This window comes from Osmerus eperlanus, chromosome 27, assembly GCF_963692335.1.
Source record: "Osmerus eperlanus chromosome 27, fOsmEpe2.1, whole genome shotgun sequence".
Classification (NCBI taxonomy): Eukaryota; Metazoa; Chordata; class Actinopteri; order Osmeriformes; family Osmeridae; genus Osmerus; species Osmerus eperlanus.
Genome location: NC_085044.1, coordinates 6,235,340 through 6,258,618, shown reverse-complemented (window position 1 = coordinate 6,258,618; position 23,279 = coordinate 6,235,340). Strand labels below are relative to the sequence as shown.

General features: G+C 44.5%; 2 protein-coding genes across 3 annotated transcripts; one reads left to right on the top strand and one right to left on the bottom strand.

The window, feature by feature from the left end:
- Window positions 1-1,577: 1,577 nt before the first annotated feature.
- On the bottom strand, window positions 1,578-7,501 carry LOC134013950 (cytokine receptor common subunit gamma-like). The gene is made up of 8 exons (XM_062453738.1): window positions 7,394-7,501; window positions 6,276-6,354; window positions 5,544-5,713; window positions 5,197-5,333; window positions 4,849-5,008; window positions 4,541-4,661; window positions 4,058-4,148; window positions 1,578-3,692 (listed from the first exon to the last, which is right to left on the bottom strand). The coding sequence occupies exons 1-8, from the start codon at window positions 7,455-7,457 to the stop codon at window positions 3,438-3,440; spliced, it is 1,077 nt and encodes a 358-aa protein (XP_062309722.1). The 5' UTR covers window positions 7,458-7,501; the 3' UTR covers window positions 1,578-3,437.
- A 6,737-nt stretch (window positions 7,502-14,238) lies between these two features.
- LOC134013826 (sodium/hydrogen exchanger 6-like) lies at window positions 14,239-22,637 on the top strand. Of its 2 annotated transcripts, none has more exons than XM_062453563.1 (16): window positions 14,239-14,634; window positions 14,843-15,042; window positions 15,152-15,229; window positions 15,367-15,443; window positions 15,557-15,669; window positions 15,813-15,918; window positions 16,806-16,947; window positions 17,554-17,659; window positions 17,842-17,930; window positions 18,081-18,194; window positions 18,719-18,830; window positions 19,236-19,389; window positions 19,818-19,848; window positions 19,994-20,079; window positions 20,279-20,384; window positions 20,655-22,637. In XM_062453563.1, the coding sequence occupies exons 1-16, from the start codon at window positions 14,361-14,363 to the stop codon at window positions 20,949-20,951; spliced, it is 2,085 nt and encodes a 694-aa protein (XP_062309547.1). In that variant the 5' UTR covers window positions 14,239-14,360; the 3' UTR covers window positions 20,952-22,637. The 2 variants fall into 2 exon arrangements, with proteins under 2 accessions (XP_062309547.1, XP_062309548.1); XM_062453564.1 differs by having other exon boundaries at window positions 16,806-16,952; window positions 17,559-17,659.
- The last annotated feature ends 642 nt before the right edge of the window (window positions 22,638-23,279 follow it).

The following is a 23,279-nucleotide window of genomic DNA, read 5'->3' as shown; positions in this document are numbered from 1 at the left end:
TTGCACCTATAATCCTTGACTTGGATGATACAGAGATTCCAAAGAATCCAAATATCAATTTCTGTGAATTTCTGTGAAAAGACTGCCAGACACTTACACACAACACCATACACATAGACATGTGAAATTCGAATTGCTAGCTTTTCGGTGGAGTTTATGAATTTGCATATGTCATTTTATTTAGTCATTTAGTCATTTAGCAGACGCTCTTATCCAGAGCGACTTAAGTACAGGGACATTCCCCCGAGGCAAGTAGGGTGAAGTGCCTTGCCCAAGGACACAACGTCAGCTGGCAATGCTGGACCTGGCATATGTAGTTGCTGCTTGAGTCAGAGAACCTTAATAGAACCAGAGAACGGGCAAGGTAGAGAGGAAGCGATGACTCGACACCTGTTACTCAATATTACAGCTAGACCTACTCCAGCCTTCTAACACGGAAATCCCCAAATAACCACTTCCGTTTACTGGAAATCTGCTTAGATTGGGTAATTTCTATCACAGGAAAACAACCTAGAGTGTTTACTAGCTCAGATGTGACGAGAAAAAGATCAAATGGATGAAAGCATATTCAAAATTATTGTAAATGTAGCCGAATTAATCCTTCAACAGACACGTTATTTAAAACCTGATCATGTTCATAGTTGAGCGTTTGCACCAAGAGCAGTAACAGACCCCTTAATTCCACCTTTCTGAAGTGCAATTAGACCTACATGACCTGTTTTCTGATAAAGCTGATAAACACATCTGAAGCGCTTGACTGATTTAATGCCATCTACTCCACTCCATGGACTGCAGATAATGGACAGTCTTGACTCTCTTGTAGCAGACACAGGTGGTTTTGTGCTTTAGTAGCCTATTCCACACATATCTCTGTTAGGCTGAACTAATGAATTAACTTTGCCTGTTGCAGGTGTTTCCTGTTAAAAGGAAACATGAGGTGCAAGAACAGATACAATATTTGTCAGATTATAAAGGCTTGATTTCATTTATTCATTTTTTGGGTATACAGTGCATATGGATGGACAGTTGTAAATCACTAGTTGTGTTTTTTTCATACATGGCTTTGTTTATTAATCAGTCAATGCGCCTTTTTGTTGCACAAAGTCTATGAACACAATGGAACAGGAAACGTAGGAAAACTTAGAATACTAGATAAAGTCATACAAAAATATCACTAAGACTCGTGTTGATAAAATACAAAAAATATTCAATGTAAAAAATATCTGAGAAACGTGAAGCCACTGGGCAGTTGAACATGAATAGGGTGAGAGATGGAGTCCTCAGGAGAGTGAAAAGAGGAGAGGGGGGGGGAGAGGCTAAGTGAGGGATGAGAGGAAAGGGGAGGAGAGGTAGGATAAGACAACAGGCTCATTAAGATGTTCAGCGTGAGGTCACATTTTGAGGCAGGCCACAGTGGCAGGTGTGATGGCCGTGTAATGTACTTCTCCATGAGTCATATTAGTTATATATGTTTGATGTTACTCTGAAATGTATTGTCATGTATGCATTGTGAAGTCTTAGATAATACCCAATTGCTCTGAAAGTACCAAGTCAATGAAGGGAATAGTTAAGACAAGTTCAAGACAAAATCAACATATTTATTACAGATATGCGAGGTGCAGGTGTCTGTTACACTCAAGTTGAGTATCACAGAAGACTGGACAATGAATACAGGAAATCAAGGGAGTATATGGTATCACAATATGGGAGGCTTCAAGATGATTAGTATAGCCTTCACAGGCACAGAAAAAATAATACTGTGTGCTAGATAGCTTTTGTTTAGGTCTTTAGATAGGGCTCCTAGAAATGGCCTTGTTGCTCCTTATATTTTCCTCATTCAAAGTTGCATGGCATTTTACACTTTGGAAATATTGTGACCTCTGACTTACATTAGTGACACAGGCCTTTCCTAGTCGCACCTTACAAAGAACCAACTTATGGCTATGCAGGCTTAAGAAAACAGCATAATGACAGTTTATCAATGATACAAGATACATAATTAATTAATTATCTCCTGGACATAACCAAGGGTTATGCTCATGAACGTAATATAGCAAGGTATAGATCAAACATTGTTTATTATATTCAGAACATTTCAAACAGTATAAAAGTAATAAAGTAATCATTATCTTTAATTAGCTTGTGTTGGACAAGCTCTTCTCCTGTCTGGTCCCCCAATGGTGGAATCAACTCCCCACCTCCATCAGGGACACTGACTGTCTCCCCACCTACAAGAAAAGGCTCAAGACGCACTTGTTCCAGGAGTACAACGGCACTTAAGAATGCTTGGCTGGACCTGATGTTAGTTTCCTCCAGGATCACAATGACTCTTATTGAGAGACTTGTTGCTCTTGTTGGTTAGTTGTAACGGTTTTAAATTCTTGTACTCGCTGTGAAATATTTGACTGTTGATAATTTTTCTACAGGTACACTCTTGCACTTTTTGAGTTTCATGTTGTTTAATTGTAACTTGTTTAACTGCATGCTCTTATGGTTCTTCCCTTTGGCACTTATTTGGTTTTTCACAATGTATGCTTCATGTTTTGGCTGCTCGCAATGTTTGGGGCTATCTCGTTGTTATGATCAGTGACCTATGCTCTTTTGTAAAGCTCTCTCTTGGAAGTCGCTTTGGATAAAAGCATCTGCTAAATGCATAAATTTAAATGTAAATTATTGTTAACTGATCAGTTACTACTTCATTTGCTGCACATTCCTTTGAGTGGTTACAACTTCTGTATTTGCTGACAATACGTGGCTGGCCACTGTTACTGATGTGATTATCTGATAAACTGAAGGAGAAGATCACTGTTACGACTGATGTGTTTAACTTGTGCTAAAGAAACCACTGGACAAAAACAGGAAACCATATTTGATTGTGTGTGAAGAATGGTGACTTTTAGGCATGCAACTGTTTGCATTTACATTTAGTCATTTAGCAGTAAGTCGTTCTTATCCAGAGCGACTTACAGTAAGTACAGGGACATTCCCCCGAGGCAAGTAGGGTGAAGTGCCTTGCCCAAGGACACAACGTTATTTGGCAGAGCCGGGGATCGAACCAGCAACCTTCTGATTACTAGCCCGATTCCCTAACCGCTCAGCCACCAGCCCTCTTTATTTTTGCTGTTTGAGCCTTGTGTAGCTTGCTGTGGCTGAAATCCTCCAACACAGGTCAGGAGTTTTGTCATACAAAGCGAATCACAACTACAATTGTAAATGTTGTTCTGCTCCAAATTGTCCTCATCTTTTTGTTACATTTTCAGTAAACTCCTAGAAATATGTTTTGGTCTCTGATCTTCATCAATGCAATTGTAAAAACGTAATAACACTTGGCAATAACTGTGGCAAAGTCAATAAATTGTAATTGGTGGTGTTTAAGTGAAAGAGACCAGATTAGGGGGCAATCTGGAACAAACAAATGAGATGCACCGCAGGTGTTCCTAAAGACCTGCCTGTTCCTCTCCAGACGTGATGGGAAGACTGGAGGTGCTGGTGGACGACGAACCAGAGTTGGACAGGCAGTCTGACTGGTCAGTGGAGATGGAGACAGAGCAGTCGGATTGGTCGATGGTTACTGTGGCAGAGCTCTCTGATTGGCTGGCTGACTGAGTGGTGTACTCGCGGACAGAGCAGGCGTGCTCACTGAAGTTGGGTTTGAACCCCTCTTTCAGCTCCTTAGAGATGTGGAGCCATTCCTGAGAAAAGGTAGAAGGATATACTGCAATATTAAGTGTGTATGATCTTCCTGTTGGATATATGTGTGGATGTGACAATGTCTGTGTGAGAATGTGTGTGTTTGTGGATGTGTGTTGGAAAAACTGTGCATGAGGATCTGTGGGAGGATGTGTGTTTGTGTGCAACAATGTATGTGAAGATGTGTGTGTTGGAAGAACTGTGTGTGAGGATAAGTGTGTGTTTGCGAGGATATGCGATGTGAGTTTGTCTGGGAGAATGTGTGTATGGCTGTATATGGGTGAAGATGTGTGTGTGTGTGAGGATGTATGTAGTGATATGTGTGTGTAAGCATGTGTGTGAGGATGTGTGTGTGTGTGGATTTTACCTCCACATTGCCGTTGTGGGTGTCCAGCAGCTCCGCCAGGATGGGGTTCTTGGCCGGGTTTGGAACCATGGGAACGAGGATAACTTTAAGCCTGGGGGACAAAGGCATAGGTGTTAGACATGTCACAATTAGACAGACAGTTAGATAACACAGCTACAGATCCGACATACCATTATCCGTAAATCACACAAATGATTAAAGAAATTCTTTGGAAAAGAAATTCCAAAGAATCCCAAAAAACATTTCTGTGAATTGTAAAATAATGATTTTGAAGAAGTCAAAAGACAGTCACAGACACTTACACACAACACCATACACATGAGGGATAGGGGTAGTGTGTACCAGTGTATGTGTACTAGTACAGGGATAGTGTGAACTAGTGTAGGGGTAATGTGTACTTGTTAGGGGGAAATGTATACTAGTAAGGGGGTAGTGTGTACTAGTTAGGGGGTAGTGTGTACTAGTGTAGGGGTAGTGTGCTACCTCTCATTGTGGAGCAGAAGCATAACCAGCAGCAGGAGGGTGAGGGCGGCCACCACAGCCAGCAGGGGAGTCCACACCGTCACGGCAACGCCAGGCAGCCCCGTGACCTTACGGCTGTGTGCTGCCCAGGAGGAGGTAGAAACGGAACATGAGGGTGGAGCGTAGAACTGAACTAGGTGTGAACTGGCCTGAGCTGGCCTCAAATGGTGTGTCCTAACGGCACTCAGGTGAAAGCAGGTCGCAATTAGCAATCAAAGCAGTGTTACGATGAAACACAGTGGCTGGGAGCATACGAACATTGTGTATACCTATGATTGGACCCCAGGAGATTGCCTGGCTCCACTCACTCCAGAACTCGGACTGATAACAGTAGTCTGACACTCGCGTCCTCACTTGAAACACATAGCGGAGGCTTTGGGAGGGCAGGGGGACACTGAAGTCATGCTTCAAGTTGTTACAGATGAAACTCTGAGGATGAGGAGCGGGACAGAAAGGCAAGGGAAACACAAGAAGACAGACATGTTAATATATCCCCCTCCCTCCTTGAGCCCTTCTGCCTGCCTGTTTCCCTCCTATTCCCACCCCCACTCTCCCCTTACCACACTCTCCCCTTTCCCTCCACATCGCCCTCCCCTACTCCCTCATCTACCTCCTACCTTCCATTCACTGTTGTTGGTCTTGTGCCAAACTTCGTTTTCCAGGCAGTGGTAGTTCATGGAGTTGTTCCAGTACAGCCACAGCTCGTGTCCATTGATGTTCTTCACTGTCAGGTTGGTTGGAGGATTCATTTTCACTGGAAAATATAGATTGACAAATTAAACCCTAACCCTAAATGAATCATAAACCCTAATTGAACCACATCTCTAAATAAAGACTGGTTGAGTTGAACTGAAATGTCCACAAGAGATCTTGTGCTTTGATGAAATTAAATTACATGTCTTAAACAAACAAAAAAACACCCTCATTATCACAAATTTAAAAAGTGTGCAAAATAAAGACATACCACTGGCTTTGAGGTCATGTATCTTCACAGTTGAGCAGTTTTCGTGTGTGAGGTTGGTGGAAAAAGTATTGAATCTGTCTTTAAGGTCCTTATAGGCCTCACTGCAGCCAATAACCAGGCCCTGCTCCAGGACATAACTGGAGCATTCACTATATGGGGTAGTCTTATATCTAAGGGGCAAATAGCAGACCACAGTCACATACAAATTAAATGAGCAAGAGAACCGACATGGAAACGTTGATGGATTTAACACACGCACGCACAAAGACACACACACACACAAACTGTGAGAGAAATTAAGGGATTGACATTGCCTATGCAATCTTCATAAATAATAAGTATGAATTTTTATAAAAAAAATATAAAGAAATATCAGTTGTCAAAATTTCTGTTAAAAAACGGACCCATCTGCAACCGACGCAAGCACAACCCACAATTTCCCCAGAAATTGTACCCTCTTTAGTATCTATTGTTATCATAATATTGCTGTGTTCTTAGTGTTCTCTTAAAAAATTGCTCTCTGGCCTTCATGCCCCAGACAGATGTTGCAGCAGACCTCACTGCGTCGGTGATTTGGTCATTATTATTGTCTGGTGTGTTTCCTCTCAGCTGACTGACACATTCAATGTAAACCCCAGAACCTAATTGATGCTACACTGATGGTGGCGAAGAACCCTTTTCGTGAACACTGCCCACACACACACACACACACATACAGATGACAGAACTAACCGGCTGTAGAAGGTATAGTTGACCTGGCCTCTCCACCTGCATTCGACCGAGTCCAGGTTCACGATCGAACAGTTCACCTCTGTAACAGCAGCACAACTCCATGATGCAACACTGAGCCCAGTCATGAGAAGCAGGATAGACTGCCCCATCAGATAAGACGAACCACAGATACTGAGATGCAATTCAAGTCCTTTAGAACTTAACCCTTGCGACTTTCCCCTGGGAATCTATCTGAGGCTGGTTCACCCTGGCCAGAATATGATATTAGGAACATATTCCTTTAGCAGACACTTTTGTCCAAATTGATGTACAGTGGGGGATTTGAACCTGTGACCTCTTGATCTGCATACAGTCACACTGGTTTGTTTAGAATGTTTATTTTGGAGTACTATGCAACCCTTAAAAGTTTTGCCTTAAAATGTTCTACCATTGACTTATGCATGTTCCCTACAGTGCAGGCTGCTGTGACCAAGGGAAACTCCAATGTTAGTTGAGTAAATAGAGGAGAAACTTGCTGTCTCAAAATGGAGTTCAGGCAATTATTGGATGTATTGCTGCCTATCAAGTCACCTTTTTAAATGGCAAATAAAACTTGAAGCTTGAACTATTTTAGTGACTCAAGCTCCGATAATATTACTATTATCTATATAAAGTGAAAACTGAGATTCAGTGAATTTCTTAGGGTTAGTTATTTAAAATGATTGTGCTCAAACTCTTTTTAATCCTCCATATATATTGAACTCACAAACAATATTGTATAACCGTATTTTTCGGAAAACAAGCCGCATTTTCTATAACCCGCACCCCACCAGAATGGGATTTTAAGCCGCTTTGAAATATAAGCAGTACAACCACAAGAAAACTGTAAAATCGGGGTACAAGCCGCAATTTTATTTCCGAAAAATAGGGTAAATAAAACAGTATTCTAATTTTTCTTGTAAAAAATAATGAGTCAAGGAGGAAGTCAAACATGAAATCTGAAGCGGAGAGCACATTGTCCGGAAGTGCTCCTCTGTTCATAGAGAACAAAGGCCTTAAATATTGTATAACAGTTTAAATATTATATTGTTACGTTATTAAGTTCCACATGTAACATCATTTTTATAGTTGTGTCTTACCTGGACAGATGGTGGACTCATGTCCACTGAGCTGGATGAGGAGAAACAAGGCAACCAGCATCATGGTTAACAGACTACTGACTATTCTTTACCAACTCACTGGTTATCTGCTGTGTGCCTGTTTTTGTGTGTGTGATGTGTATGTGTGTGTGACGTGTATTTGTGTATGAGTGTGTGAGAGCACATGTGTGTGAGAGCGTGTGAGGGTGAAGTTTCGTTTCCTGAAGATATAAAACCACACAGGATCTACGCAGCAGCTTCTTCAGTTATCTTAGACTGCAGATAACAATAACACAACCTATACTTTGGATAAACAAAGTAACATCCAACATTTACTTATAGCAAAGCCTATATCTATATCTGTCTATGAAGCCTATATTAGCCTTCATAGACATGGAAATACAGCTACAAATTGACACACAGGCACACACACACATCACGCACACACACGTACACAGCCCCACAAATGCCCTTTTCTTTGATCTGTAGAGCTGGAAAGTTGCCTCAACTAATCAGATTTCTAGTGAACGGCGGATTATGCATATTTGTCTTCCTGTGTGTGCGTCCACCGTGTGTTAGTGTGTTTAGCTTTGTGCCCGAGTTTAGCTGTGTTTTGTTTTGTGTGTTTTCCGTGTATGAGCGTGTTTAGACTGTGTATGTGTATTCATTGATAATAATCTTTACCAGTGTATCATGTGTTTCATACACAGCAGTTTTCTCAAATCCCCCAGTATCACAGCTCAATGTTGCCCACAAACCTTATTCCTTCTCGCCATGAAAGATTGAGGGTGTGCATTTGAAGATGTTTGGACAGGTCCTAGGCAGGGTGTACATATGTAAGTATCTGGAGATGTGGATGCGAGGCCCAAATGAGGAAGCATGTAGAGCAGCTGAAGGTAAACACACAGACGAGGAAGTACAGCAGAAAATAAAGGATCAGAAACACGTAGTTCTGTTTCCTAGACCAGTGGTGGATGTTTCCTAGACCAGTGGCGGATGTTTCCTAGACCAGTGGTGGATGTTTCCTAGACCATGGTGGATGTTGACCAGTGGTGGATGTAAACCAGTGGTGGTTGTTTCCTAGACCAGTGGTGGGTACAGCTGTGCTTTCAAAGTACATAGCCTGCTGTTGCAGGGCTCTCAAGTCTCGCGCATTTCAACCATTTCTCATGCTCTCACGCAACACCTTGTATTTCTCACGCTAATAATTAAAGGTTAACTTGTCCCGCAATATACAATGAATGGACGAGGCGCAGCAGGGCCGGTCCTTCCTATAGGCGACATAGGCAGCCGCCTAGGGCGGCATGAAGAGGGGGGCGGCATTTTCCCAAGTGCATCCATTAATTAACCCTCCCGCACAACCAGCAGAGGGCGCCAACCGCTCCACGTCATATCTCCGTGTTGCGTTTGGGGGGGCGGCCCTGGGGGGGGGCACTAAGTTTTCTGCCGAGTTGAGAGCCGCCAGAGCTCCCCCCGCCCTCCCCAACATCTTCTGGATGGCAAAACGCTTAGAAAAGTTGGTGAAATCAGAAATTCATTTCAAACTAATTAGAAATATTTTTCAGACTGATTCTACAATGTGTGTTTTAAAAACAATTATATGGGCCCTCTATGATTTGTCATTTTGTTAGATAGTACAGCCCATCTCTTTATCTGTCTGCTTCTGACTCAAAACCATCTGGGCTGCGTTTCCCGATAACGATGGATCGTAGCAACGATCGAGCAAAAAACGAAACCATCGATATTTGTTACGTGTGTTTTCCGAACATGCTCGTAAGGAGTAGGCTAATCTATGCACTTTCAAAAGCTACGAATTTTCAAGAGACACTTAAGCTACGATGGCTTTGGGAACGGCCCGTAAAACTAAGATCCGTCGTACGATGGATTCTACGATCAACTTAGGCCTACGACGCTTTCAGGTAATGCAGGTCATACAGTATGGCCCACAGGTCAAACTCTGGTTTGAATGGCTTGTATCATTATGTAACTGTGATAACTTTCAAGTTGTAAACTGTGCAAGATGTATCTTGTAGTTTCATAGTTTAATAGTTAATTTCTTTATGGCATCATTGAAAAGGTGTAACGCCTGGACACTGGCTGCGAAGCACCGCGATTAGCTGCGAAGCGCCTGGAAGCGCAGCCTTTTTCCTTTTGGCGCCCATATTATCAAATTGGACCGGCCACACAGGCCGTGTGGCGCTGCGTTGCTCTGCGAAGCGACGCAATTGGCTCGCGCTCTGCAGAGATCGTTTTGGCAGCTGGTTTACTTTTTCCGCGAGCCGCTTGTGAATTCGGCTGCAGGGTGATAAAATACACCATATAATATGATATATTTGGATAAAAAAACATGTTATTCATATTTTATTGTGTTAGTTGTAAGCTATAGCCTATCACCCAATTTCACTACGCTGGTAACAAACGGCCAACCATGTGGTTACCCCGATAAAAAACTATATCCGATCAATTCTCAAAATGTAAACATTTTTTAATAAAAAACCCTGATTGATGATTGCGTTGACTGTCAAGCCAACATGTTGTTTCTAAACAGTGTGTTTAAGAGCGAGATAGACGGCTGGCATAGCCTACACTCAAGCAGCAGAGACACCGAAACCCATAGGCGACATCACAAACCAACGGAGAAATTTGATGAAGATTATATTGGAGGACTGGACTCTACTCAGAGGACAGGTAACCTTATATCATCAGTAAACTGAATGGGAAACCTACACTATTTGCAACTGTACTTCTTTGTCTGCCATAGGCAGTACAATGAAAAGCAAAATCGACTGTTCGGAGTGAACAGTTTGGTCATGTTAAGTCCAGAAAGTCAGGGTGACTGTGTGGTTCTTGTTGTGCAGCCTGTCTTGCTACCTAAGCCTGATGCCAAGAAAGAGGAGTCCCTGAGTGAGTAGGAACCTGAGAGGTTCCACAGGGGGCAAGTCTTTGAGAAGGACCTACCCCTGGTGGATACATGGAATGCCTCGGATTTTATTTGTACCAGGCGCTCTGCTGGACGACTGCAAGTAACTTAGACATCTCTGTCTTGTGGACTTCTCTGATTCTGTATCAAAAACTATACTCTCACACACACACTCACCCTTAACAGTAATTAGAGGTGGTGTGGAAAGCACTTGTAATAAGTCGGCCCTGTCTGCAAGTTACAAGCTCTAATGTCAACCTTGGAACAAACAATGTCCTCTAGGTCTATTGGTATGATTGGCTTAGCAATTAGGAGACCGAAGTTCAATCCCCAACATATTGCATTTTTAACAAGGGATTTTCCTCTTTACAGACACTGGAGGAGGTTGTGCAACTAGTCACATTGGACTCGAGGTGAGAGCATACTGCGGACTGAAGAGGCCAATCACCAGAGCGTCTGGTTCATCCCACTGTTCCTGGATGAAACTGAATGTATTCCTGTGTATCTTTCTCAGGGTTCTGTAGCTGTATCTAGAATTGAACTGGAGGTCACAGGGGTGCAGGTCAGTCAAGTACCTAATGTTCACAAGCTGACAAACGCAACTTCAGGGTTTTCAGCTTTACACTGAGACTGTATGTTAATTAGTTATGTTTAGTTTTGTCCTCCCTAGCTACTTGGTGGTAGACAGATGACCCATGTCATGTCCCACTGTATAAATACACAGAAGGAGTTCCTGTATTTTGAGGATGGCCAGGTGCACTACACTTACATTTAGTCATTTAGCAGACGCTCTTATCCAGAGCCACTCTTATCCAGAGCCACTTTCCTTGTTGAAAAATCACATTTGGTTGACAGTCATCACTATTTAATGGGCTACTAAAAATCTAAAGATGTTCTGTATTTTCTAATCACAGGAGGTGGAAGTGAAAACGACCTTTGAGGGCTTTGCCGAGGCAGGAGGTGAGACTACGACAACAAGTTGGTCATGCTCCAACACCTTCCACCTTAACTGACCCTCCTTCTCGTTCTCCTCACACCTCTCCTCACCCCACTTTGAGAACACTCCTCAGGTAAATATCTGTACACTTCCATCTCCTTATACCTCTGACAATGATCTCACTTGCCACTGAGTGAAAAGTGCCTTGAGATTGAAACCAATGTTGCTTTTGTGTTGTAGGATTTTGAGGAGGATGTTGTGGAGGAACCAAAGGTCCAAGTCCCCCTGATGCAGTAAGTACTGTAGAAACACCGGTTGAAAATAGTACTGCTACTCTGCTGTGTACATAATTAAACTTCAAGTTTTTCTTCAGCACATTCCACTATATCAATTTATATTTTATTGATACAGGAGTTATTTTGCCTACAAGGGAACCAGTGACTTTGAGGGTAAACTGGCTGCTGTTTGCAATGCCTTTGAGGTAAAGAGAAACAGTATTTGTCATGAGTCATTCCATTTGACTTTGTGTGGATACAGTGTACCGATGGTTTTCCCATATTTTCCCAGGATCTGACCAATACCAACTAGTCCCTTAACTTCATCAGCCATGCTGGGTGGATGGTTCTGGGTGAACTGGCTTAGCTCAATAACTGGGTAGATTTATAAATCACAATACTGAGAGGGAAAGAGACAGGGTCATGAGTTTTACCGGATCTTGTAGTTAATAGGATCTTTGAGGTTTGAGTTTTATTATATTTCAGTTTTGAGGATGTGAGGGAGTTCCAGCAGGCCTTAGGGTTCTCATTCGTAAATGAGCCAGGAAACAGACAGGCTATAATGGAAGAAATTGACCAATCAGGAGTAGTGTTGTAGAAAAAACATCACACTGCTGTAATTATGACGATGGAGAAATGATCATGGTTTATAAGATTGATATAGAACCACTTAATCACCCTTTTTACTTGTATACGCTATATTATTGAAAACCAGATGCAAAGCTGTTGATGGATTAGAATTGCCACTAAAACATGGCCAAATGTGGAAGTCCAGATACATGGGGTTTGAGTGCCAGAGAGAAAAGAATGTGTGTAGGCCTCTCCCATGAAGGACTACATAGCCCAGATATGGAGAACTACAACCGCCTGATATCAGGGGACAGATTTATGTCCTTTGACTCAGTGTCCCTGTGCAACTGGGCGGCAAGGCCCCACGTGGGCCTTGGAAAGAGAAAGTAGGGGGAATGTACGGGCAATGTAAATTTTGTGAGCATTGACCAACCAGGCGTGAAATGCATACATGCATCTGAGACCAGAGATAATGTACCAATGACAAAAGATCTCAAAATAATGGAAAGCAGATATATAGACAAATGTCCGGAGAAAAAGTCAGTCAGACTCCGGGGTCTACTCACGTTTGTTGGAATCGTTCCTCTGTGTTGGATTCTAATAAAACACTTTGCATCATACTTTGCTGCCTTTTCCGTGCTCTTTCAAAAACTTGGATATTGGAATACATATTTGGATTATTTTACTTCGACAGTAGGTGTAGCCAGACAGCATTACATTACATTTAGTCATTTAGCAGACACTCTTATCCAGAGCGACTTACAGTAAATACAGGGACATTCCCCTGAGGCAAGTAGGGTGAAGTGCCTCGCCCAAGGACACGTCATTTTGCACGACCAGGAATCGAAGCGGCAACCTTCTGATTAATAGCCCGATTCCCTAACCGCTCAGCCATCTGACCCCTTAGCAGATCAAATAGTTATTCCATAGCAATTAATGAGGTTCTGATGTAAGATTTTGATCTTCTATCCTTGTCATATGGTGTTACATTGTTCTTTAAAATATGTACTTGTTTGATTTCAAATCACCCAGATCAATTTTCTTGATTTGTTTTTTGAAATGGTCCTGCTTGGCCTTCTAGAAGGCAAGACTGTCCATGGTGGCCCGCTAAGGGACACAAACCTAATAGTGTAAACTTATTGTCTGGTCTAACCCACCATACTGCAGTCCTATGTTGACTCTGTCTCATCTCTCATGTCTCTCTCTACTACTACCCCCCCAGCAGCCCAATGGATTCCTCCATCTTCTCTTTGGGGTCATTCTGTCCATCAGGCCACCAGGACAGAGCTGGAGCCAGAGAGCAGAAACATTTTGGCTGAGAATTAAGGTGCAGTCTCTTTTTTCCCTTTCACACTATACCTGGATAGTGCTAACTGTTAGTTTGTGTCTTTGTAGAATTATAATACTAAATGTTGTTGATGTCTCAATGTGTTTTCTCAGAGCCAGATGCAGTCATGGATGGATGGCATTTTTAATTTTGATGACCATTTATATGTCTGTACTCAGAATTTGTCTGGAGAAGTCCTGGGGAACCTGGAGATGCAGGTGGAGTACCTTTTGTCCTCCTTGGACTAAAAGGCCTCAGACTCTACAACCTCCAGAGCTAACCAGAGCGACAGTTGACTGTTATAGGACTAACACCAGCGATCGTAGTCTGCATGAATAGAACAACTTATCCAGCACTTATGGTCAATGCCTTCTTGTAGAGACTAGTTATCAAAGATGATCAGAACTCAGAAATGATCAGAATGCATTTTACAGTTTCAAATGCATATTTGATAATGTCCTTTTGTTAGGAGGTATCAAATGAAATGACCAGATTTAAAATATCAAGTATCAATAGTTCCCATTTGATTGTTTTTCATATCATCTTGACAGACACGGTATGATCTGGAAATCTCCTGTCAAAGCATGTGTCAGCTAGAGTGGGAAAGCTGCTCTTTTTCTGGGGTTCGTTAGTTTTCCCCAAATTACACTGTCATAGCATTACCGTCCTTCAAACATACACTTATGCAGTATTGTCAGTATACATTATACATGTTGTGGGACACAAATGTTTTTCTGGGATACTACAGGTTTTGGAACGTAAATTACGACACTTTTATTGTGAAGAAACCAAACAGGAAGTATCAATGTTGTGATGGTGACAGTTACGGAAGTTGGAACGTACCTGTCAAAAGCTAGCCAGCAAGATAAGCATTTTATCTACCCTCACTGACTGTTAATATTGCAGTTACCGTAGTAATGGTTTAACAGACATACATAATGGGATCATCAGCAAAACATTTTGCTCTGAAGCCGTCGAAGACGCTGCTTATTTTACCCTGTCTGTTTACATTTCTTCTCGTAGGAAGCCAAGGAGAGAACACTGCCATGGACAATGTCGCTACTGAAAGAATGGCTGAAGAAAGCCATAGACAAGACAGTGCCTATCTACTTATATACATAATGCTCTTAACACTGACCATTTTAACCATATGGCTGTTTAAACACCGTCGATTCAGGTTTTTACATGAAACGGGACTGGCCATGATATATGGTGAGGCAACGCGCCGTAGCTTTCGTTAGTTCATTGCTTTAGCCCCAGCGTTACGTGATAGACAAGTATCTAGCTAGTCAACTTAGCTGTTTATGCATTCGCGAGCGTAATTCAACACTTGTGGTGTTGTCTCACAGTTCTGTATGGATCGTGGGGTGGTTCCACACGGCTGTATTGAAAGTGGTCCAACCGTGCTTTCTACCCGTAGGTTTGCTGGCTGGGGTCATTCTCCGCTTCGGAGTGCACGTACCCCAAAACCTGAACAACGTGACTATGAGCTGCAGTGTGAACGCCAGCCCCGCGACTCTGCTGGTGAACGCCAGCGGACGCTTCTACGAGTACACCTTAAAGGGAGAGGTCAGCAGGGGCAAAAGTCATCAAGTCCAGGATGATGAGATGCTGAGGAAGGTATGAGTTCTGACCTGACCATCCCAAAGCCCACATTTTTCCTGCTCTCCCCCCCCCATCTCCTCTGTGCTCAACATGTCAGCAATTACACTGAATTTTGTCTTTTCAGCTGACATTTGACCCGGAAGTGTTTTTCAATATCTTGTTGCCTCCAATCATCTTCCATGCTGGCTATAGTTTGAAAAGGGTAAGTCACGTGATTCCCCCAGGAGCATCCTCAATGTACATTCAGACTAACATCAGTAATACCTAAGGTTGACTTGTTTTATATTGTAATGTGTTTAGATTGTGTTCATAGCATGTTTGTAATGTGTTCATCATCAGAGGCACTTCTTCCGGAACATTGGCTCCATCCTGACCTATGCCTTCATGGGAACAGTCATATCATGCTTCGTCATCGGGTGAGTTCTCTGAGTGAGTGATATGTGCGGAAGGTGACGTGTATGTGACAGCTGTGTAACGTGTGTGCCGTGCCTGTTACGGTATGTAACGTGTGCGTGGTCTCTGTCTCCAGGCTCCTGATGTATGGCTGTGTGTCGTTCATGAAGGCCGTCGGCCAGCTGAGAGGAGACTTCTTCTTCACTGACTGCCTCTTCTTTGGTGCCATAGTGTCTGCCACAGACCCAGGTAGCACGTTCGTCTGCTCTGCTACATGTCGTTCTGCTCTGTTCTGCTCGGCTCTGCTCCCCTCTGTTCTGTCGTTCTATATGCTCTCAGTGGAGTGTAGCAATCAATCGGTGTTGAGTGAGTGTGTGTGTGTGTCCTCCCAGTCACAGTGCTGGCCATTTTCAACGAGCTAAGGGTGGATGTGGACCTGTACGCCCTTCTGTTTGGAGAGAGTGTCCTCAATGACGCTGTGGCTATCATCCTTTCCTCGTAAGTCTCTCTCTCTTTCTCACACACACACACACACACACACACACACACACACACACACACAAACAGTCTGTTTTTCAGTCAGTGAGTAGCTGTGATGTGCAGTGTTCCCCTGGCTGACAATCAGACTCAAACTAACCCTAACCCCTTGTTACCTTTCGGACAACCTGACGCTAACTCTAAATGAGTTAAACCCGTAGTTAGCTAGGTGACAACCTTACGCTAACTCCAACTAACCCGTAGTTAGCTGGCTGAAAGCCTAAAGCCAACTCGAACTAACTGACTCTTCCCTGGATGGTGTTGCAGCGTGCTGCTGCGCTATGAGAAGCAGCGCGGGCAGGAGAGGCGGGGCCAGGGCGGGGGCCAGGAGCAAGGCCCGCCCCCGCGGTGGGACATGGTTGTAGTGGCAGGTTTAGCCCCTCCCCCTCCAGCTTTACCCCCCTCCTCCCTCCTGCCTCTCTGAACCAGGTCAAATACAGCGAGCACTGCTATTGGCTTTACTGAACTCCACCTCAAGTGACAGTATTTGACCTGTAATTGCTCTCTGGTGTGCTATATTCTGCTTTAGTGTGCCGTAGACACTGATTTAGTGTGACATAGTCTATGATTTAGTATGCCGTCTGATTTAGTGTGTTATAGTGTGTGTGTGTGTGTGTTTGTGCGTGCGCATGTATTACCATAGATTTACTGGCGGAAGTCTTGGTAATGCAAGGCTTCGGTAAGTGATCAAATGGCTGCCATGTTGGACTACTGGCTAAACATTACAGAGACTTTGAATGGTATTCTGGATGCCTATGGGTCCTAGTTTGCACTCACCAATATGGCAGATGGTTGATGGCTATAGAGCCGTCCACTGTGGTGATTGAGATCATGTTGTTCCTCCCCAGGTCTATCGGGGCCTACCAGCCCACAGGGGACAACAGCCACAGCTTCCAGGCGTCTGCCATGGGCAAGTCCTTTGGTGTGTTTCTGGTCGTCTTCAGCGGGTCCTTGGCTCTGGGAGTGGCCACTGGGGTCATGACTGCACTCATATCCTGTCACCCATGGCAACGCTCGGACAGGCCCGTAACCAGCGGTCCAGTTCTAGAAGTCAATCCTAGCACTGGGACATTTTATATATTTGAAGCAGGGCGCTATTTAAATATATAAATAAATACAAATTCTCATCGAGGTCCGGCCCTTGGGTATCACAACCTCCGACTTGGATAAACAGTAACTTCTGCTTGCAGGTCGTTGAGCTGATATTTATATGAGTCTTTTGCAGAGTCTAAAATCTGTTATTCTTTAAATATCAGCTACTTGAATATACTGTGTGTCGCAGATACACACTAGCTAGCTACATAGTGGTCTGTCAGTTATACAGTAGCTAGCTATATACAGTACTGTGCAAGATATACAGGAACACAAGATTTTTCACATGAAAATGGTCATAAATATGTATTCTTTTGTCTTCTGCCTTTTAATTTCCAAAGCATTTTTGCTTTACAATTTTTTATTTGGGCCTAAGACTTTTGCACAGTACTGTATGTGAAATACAGACCCAATGAGATTATGTTCTAAATGTTATGTGAAGTTATTGAATCGTATGAGCAGCCTCTTAACTTCAGTGCTGTGAGCCCTTAACCTCCTGGTCACGTGACCAAGTTCACCAAGCTGAGAGACTTCCCCCTTTTGGAGACGGCCCTCTTCTTCCTCATGTCCTGGAGCACCTTCCTGCTGGCTGAGGCCTGCGGCTTCACTGGTAACACACACACTCATATATACCTACTGACATACACACAGATATATGTATATAGACACGCAGACAAATATACATGCAGTATTCACACATCGTCCATATCTGCCTCTGACTGTATTTCACTGCTTCGTCTGTAAGTTTAACTTTGTGTGTGTGTGTGTGTGTTTGTGTGTGTGTTGCTCCAGGGGTGGTGTCTGTGCTCTTCTGTGGGATCACTCAGGCTCACTACACCTACAACAACCTCTCCCCAGAGTCCCAGGAAAGAACTAAACAGGTTAAACACGCACACACATACAAACACACACGTACGTAGAAACACACATTGAAACAAATGCTCACGCACATACGCACGAGTGGAAACGTACGCAAGCGTGCGTAGATGCAAACGCAAGCGGAAAATGTTGGTGTGTTGTTCCTCCTCCAGCTGTTTGAGGTGCTCAACTTCCTGGCGGAGAACTTCATCTTCTCCTACATGGGTCTGACGCTCTTCTCCTTCCAGTCTCACGTCTTCAACCCCATGTTCATCATCGGAGCCTTCGTATCCTTGAGACATGATGCTTTAATATTCAGCTCGCTGCTTTTCTGTTTGCTTTTATAGCAATAATGTAATGTCTGGTACACCTCCCTACCCCCTAACCCTCCAGGTATACCTCCCTACCCCCTAACCCTCCAGGTACACCTCCCTACCCCCTAACTCATCAGGTACACCTCCCTACCCCCTAACTCATCAGGTATACCTCCCTACCCCCTAACCCTCCAGGTATACCTCCCTACCCCCTAACCTTCCAGGTATACCCCCCTACCCCCTAACTCATCAGGTATACCCCCCTACCCCCTAACTCATCAGGTATACCTCCCTACCCCCTAACTCATCAGGTATACCTCCCTACCCCCTAACTCATCAGGTATACCTCCCTACCCCCTAACTCATCAGGTATACCTCCCTACCCCCTAACTCATCAGGTACACCTCCCCACCCCCTAACCCTCCAGGTACACCTCCCCACCCCCTGGCCCTCCAGACTCCCCTGGACTGGTTGTAGTCCTTGATCCTTCCCTCCAGATAGCAGTATTCCTGGGGAGGGCAGCCAACATCTACCCCCTGTCCTTCCTGCTCAACCTAGGGCGTAAGAACAAGATCAGCTACAACTTCCAGCATGTCATGATGTTTGCAGGTAGATTGTTTCACTCTGTTCCTCGTCTCCTATCCTCCACCCCCCTTTCCTCTCTTCTTTTGATGTTCTCCTCGTCTGTCCTCTTCTCCTGATGCCCTGTCCTCTCCCTTGTTCTTCTCTCTTCTCTATCCTCCTCTCTTTCTGATCTCTCCTCTACCCTCCTCTACTGTCTTCTCCTGATCCCCTCCTCTCTACTCTCTCTTGCTGTCCTCTTTTCCTCTCCTGATCTCCTCTCAACTCCTCCTTTCCCGCACTACCATTCTCTCCTCCCAATCTCCTCACCTCTCCTCCTCTCCTCTTCTTTCCTGATCTCTTCCTCCTCTCTCTCCTCTCCTGATCTCCTGTCCCTTCTTCTCCCTTCCTCTCCTCTCCCCGCCTCCTGATCTCCTGTTATTCTCCCACCAGGTCTGCGCGGAGCCATGACCTTTGCCCTCTCCATCCGTGACACGGCCAGCTACGCGCGTCAGATGATGTTTTCCACCACCCTGCTCATCGTGTTCTTCACCGTGTGGCTGTGTGGAGGAGGCACCACCCCTATGCTGTCCTTCATGAGCATCCGGTGAGCGTAACCCCTAGCCATGCTAACCCTAAGGCCCTGTAGCCCCTAGCCACGCTAACCCTAAGGCCCTGTAGCCCCTAGCCACGCTAACCCTAAGCTCCTGCAGCCCCTAGCCATGCTAACCCTAAGCTCCTGTAGCCCCTAGCCATGCTAACCCTAAGCCCCTGTAGCCCCTAGCCATGCTAACCCTAAGCTCCTGTAACTCTTAGCCATGCTATCCCTAAGCCCTGTAGCCCCTAGCCATGCTAACCCTAAACCCCTGTAGCCCCTAGCCATGCTAACCCTAAGCCCTTGTAGCCCTTAGCCATGCTAACCCTAAGCCCCTGTAACCCTTAGCCATGCTAACCCTAAGCCCCTAACCGAGGTTAACCAAGGCTAACAGGTCTGGTGAACCATTGAGTGAAGTCTGTTTTTCTGTTTGCTCCTAGAGTGGGCGTCAACTCGGATCAAGACAGCTCTGTGAGTAACCATGTGATCTCTACCGTTAGAAGGAATTCTGACAGTTTTTGTGTGTCTGTACTGTCTGTGTGTGTGTGTGTGTGTGTGTGTGTGTGTGTGTGTGCTGATCTGTGTGTGTGCTGACCTGTGTGTGTGTGTGCTGCAGGTGACTGTCCTGGATGACACTCAGCACAGCAGCACCAAACATGAGAGTGCCTGGCCCTTCAGGATCTGGTACAACTTCGACCGCAAGTATCCTTTACTGGCTGCTCCTCCAGATCTCACCGGCTTATTTTCATTTTTGGTGAAAAGGTGTTCCCAGTACAATTGTCAGAAATGGTCACCAGATGGCTCCATAGAGCCACAACCACAAAGAGAGAGAAAGGCTGCGTAGGGTTGGGGTTAGATAGTAGACAGTCCTAACAGTCCTTGACCACTCCGCCCCCCCCAGCTACCTAAAGCCTCTGCTGACCCACAGTGGCCCCCCCCTTACTGCCGTCCTGCCGGCCTGCTGTGGACCCCTGGCACACTGCCTCACCAGTACACAGGCCTACGAGGTGAGAACACACACACACACAAGCCTAACAGATGAGAACACACACATGCATAAGCCTAACAGGTGAGAACACACATGCACACACACACACACACACACACACACACACAGAAGCCAACCAGGTGAGAAAACGCACACAGCGTGCTCAAACCAACCCACGTACACAGGTTCAGAGACACACAGACACACTCTGAGTCACTCATGCCCCCTGTCACACCCTGACAGCAGTGCAGTGTTCCACACCCTGTCACCCTGACACGCTGTGTTTCAGAACGACGGCCGTCTGCACGAGGACGACGCCGAGCTGATAGAGGAGCAGGGCTCCATGTACGCTGACGTCACCGTCAGCACCGACGCCAGCGGGCGCACCAGCACTCTCCGCAAACTCCCCTCCTCCGGGGGCGGGGGCCTGGACGAGGGGGTGGAGGAGGGGCTGGGGGTGGGGCATGAACTGGTCATCAGAGGAACACGTCTGGTCCTGCCCATGGAAGACCCTCCTGAAGCCCCTGTCCGCCTCCTGCCGCCTCCCTCCCCTCCCCACTCTGACCAACGCTGGCATAGACTGTGAGAACCCCCTGGTCTGGCTCTCTGTCTCTTCTCTCCACTTCCTGGTTCACAACCAGGGCTTCATGGGATTGGTAGTGAGAAGCTTATCGGTATGCAAACACCTATGGTCCTGAGATTCAGTTAAAGCTAACGTGGTTCTTAGGTGGACCTAACCCTAACCCACACCTTCCCTAACGTCAACCACACCTTCTCTGATACGAACCTAAACCCCACCCTCCCTATCCTCAACTATACCCTCCCTGGTTGTAACCTCAACTCCACCGTCCTTAACCTTAACCCCACTCTCCCTGCTCCTAACCATAATTCCACCTTCCTTAACCTTAACCTCATGCATGCACGCATCCTCCCTAACCTCAACCCCACTGTCCCTAGTCTTAACCTTAACCACACCCTCCTTAACCTCTCCCCCGTCCTCCCTTGTCCTACCTTCAACGACTCCCTCCATGGAGCTAGAAATCTACGCTAGGTGACACTCTTCCATCTGAGTGACACCATCTTGCCTCTGCTCTGCACAGACCTTCTCAGCCATTTTTTTGTTATTACATCTTATTTAAAAAGATAATATATTTATTTATTCAAAGTATTTTTATTTTCTTGTGTTACTGTTATGACACCTTTTATTCATTTATTTACGTAAACTTTTACTAGGGGAACCAGTCACATGTTCCTCGTTCTCGCTCTCTAGAATCAATATATGATATAGATGTATTTGATGTATACAACCTGGATTAGCCTATGCCCAGGCTACACCCAAGCTACGCCCAAGTTATGCCCAGGCTGTACTACTCAGCTACCCCCAGTTTGTTTGTAACCAGAACAAGGGTGATGTATTGAGGGCTGTCTACTGTTTGAACAAGTGCCTAATGATACTGATTTGTACATATAAGTGGATAGTGTGCAGTAAATTGTAGACTGTCAGTGTAACAGGATGAAACAAAGGTTGTTGTTTTTTTACAATGAAGACCTTGTTGTTACCATGGTGAATAGTGTGTTGTGTGCTGTAAACATGTTGTTGTTCACTCAGCAGCTCAATTCAACATGCTGTTCTGCGTTGCTATGTGTTTCTGCGTTCTTCTTCCGGCACTTTCTCTGACCACCAGAGGTCTCTGCAGATCAGGATCTGCCGTTGAGAACTTCAATCAATCTATAAAGGAACTCAACACTGCACCCTAAATGTTTGTTAATCCCTGACTAGGCTTTTTATTCCCTGACTAAGCTTGTTAACCCCTGACTAGATTTGATCTGTTTTGAGGACACCTGCCCATAGATCCTTTGCACTTTTTGGGCCAGATTATTTGACTTTTGCTTTTTCATACCTATTTTTACATACCTTATTTAAAAAAAATCTGAAGAAGAATAAAAACAAAATGCTACATACAACAAAAGCCATGAGCTGTTTAACATGGTATGAGCATGGTTGTATAGTTACCGGTTAAAATGCAGAGTTCACAGTAGTTCAGATGTTAACCCTAATCCAGCACTGCATTGGTTACGGAATCCACCTGTGTCATTACTGTGTTTGCCTGTCCGGTTGTAACAGTGCTTATTGTTTATTTGTGAATACAAAGATGTGAACAGCAGCTAGGAGTTTCAAACAGGATGTTGTGATGGGCAGTAAGGGTTTTTCTTACTGTATACTCTGTAGTAGAGATAGAGATGTTTGCTGGAGAATAAAACATATATATTCCTCTTGTGTTTACTTTAAAACCATAATTTGTATAATTCATGTCAAACCCCACATAAGTATTTAGACATGAATGAACCAGACAGACGCAGGATGCGATAAAGTCACATTTAAGTATGCTTACTGAAACCCCTTTGTTTGTAAATGTATTTTAAGTTACTGAGAAAGTTGTATCCTAGCTTCACATCACAATGTTACAATGTTGTTGTTTTTTCATGTGGCTGATAGACCCAGAACGCATGAAAATATGTGGATGGTGCACCCAGAACAAACGTTTAACAAGGTGTGATTGTAAAACACGAATTCTGTTGGGGAAGTCAGTCTCAGCAGCTAGTCCGTGGATTATAACAGCATTAATTGATGGAGACTGGTACGTGTGTCTACAATACAGCAATGCCACTAGCGAAGACCCACTGGCCTTCAAAGACAAAAGTCAATGGTTGCAGAAAGATATTTTGAATTTCCGGCCTAGATTCTGGTAGATTGTAAAATGGAAAATGAATGAATATGTAATTGCTGATGCTGTAGCTGGATAGGCAGAGGCTAAAGCTCATCAGCGATCAGTCAATTATGATGGTCCTCCAGGGGGGTCCTTTTTGTGGAACTTCAAAAGACTGGAGGCCAATTCTGAACCACAAACTTTCT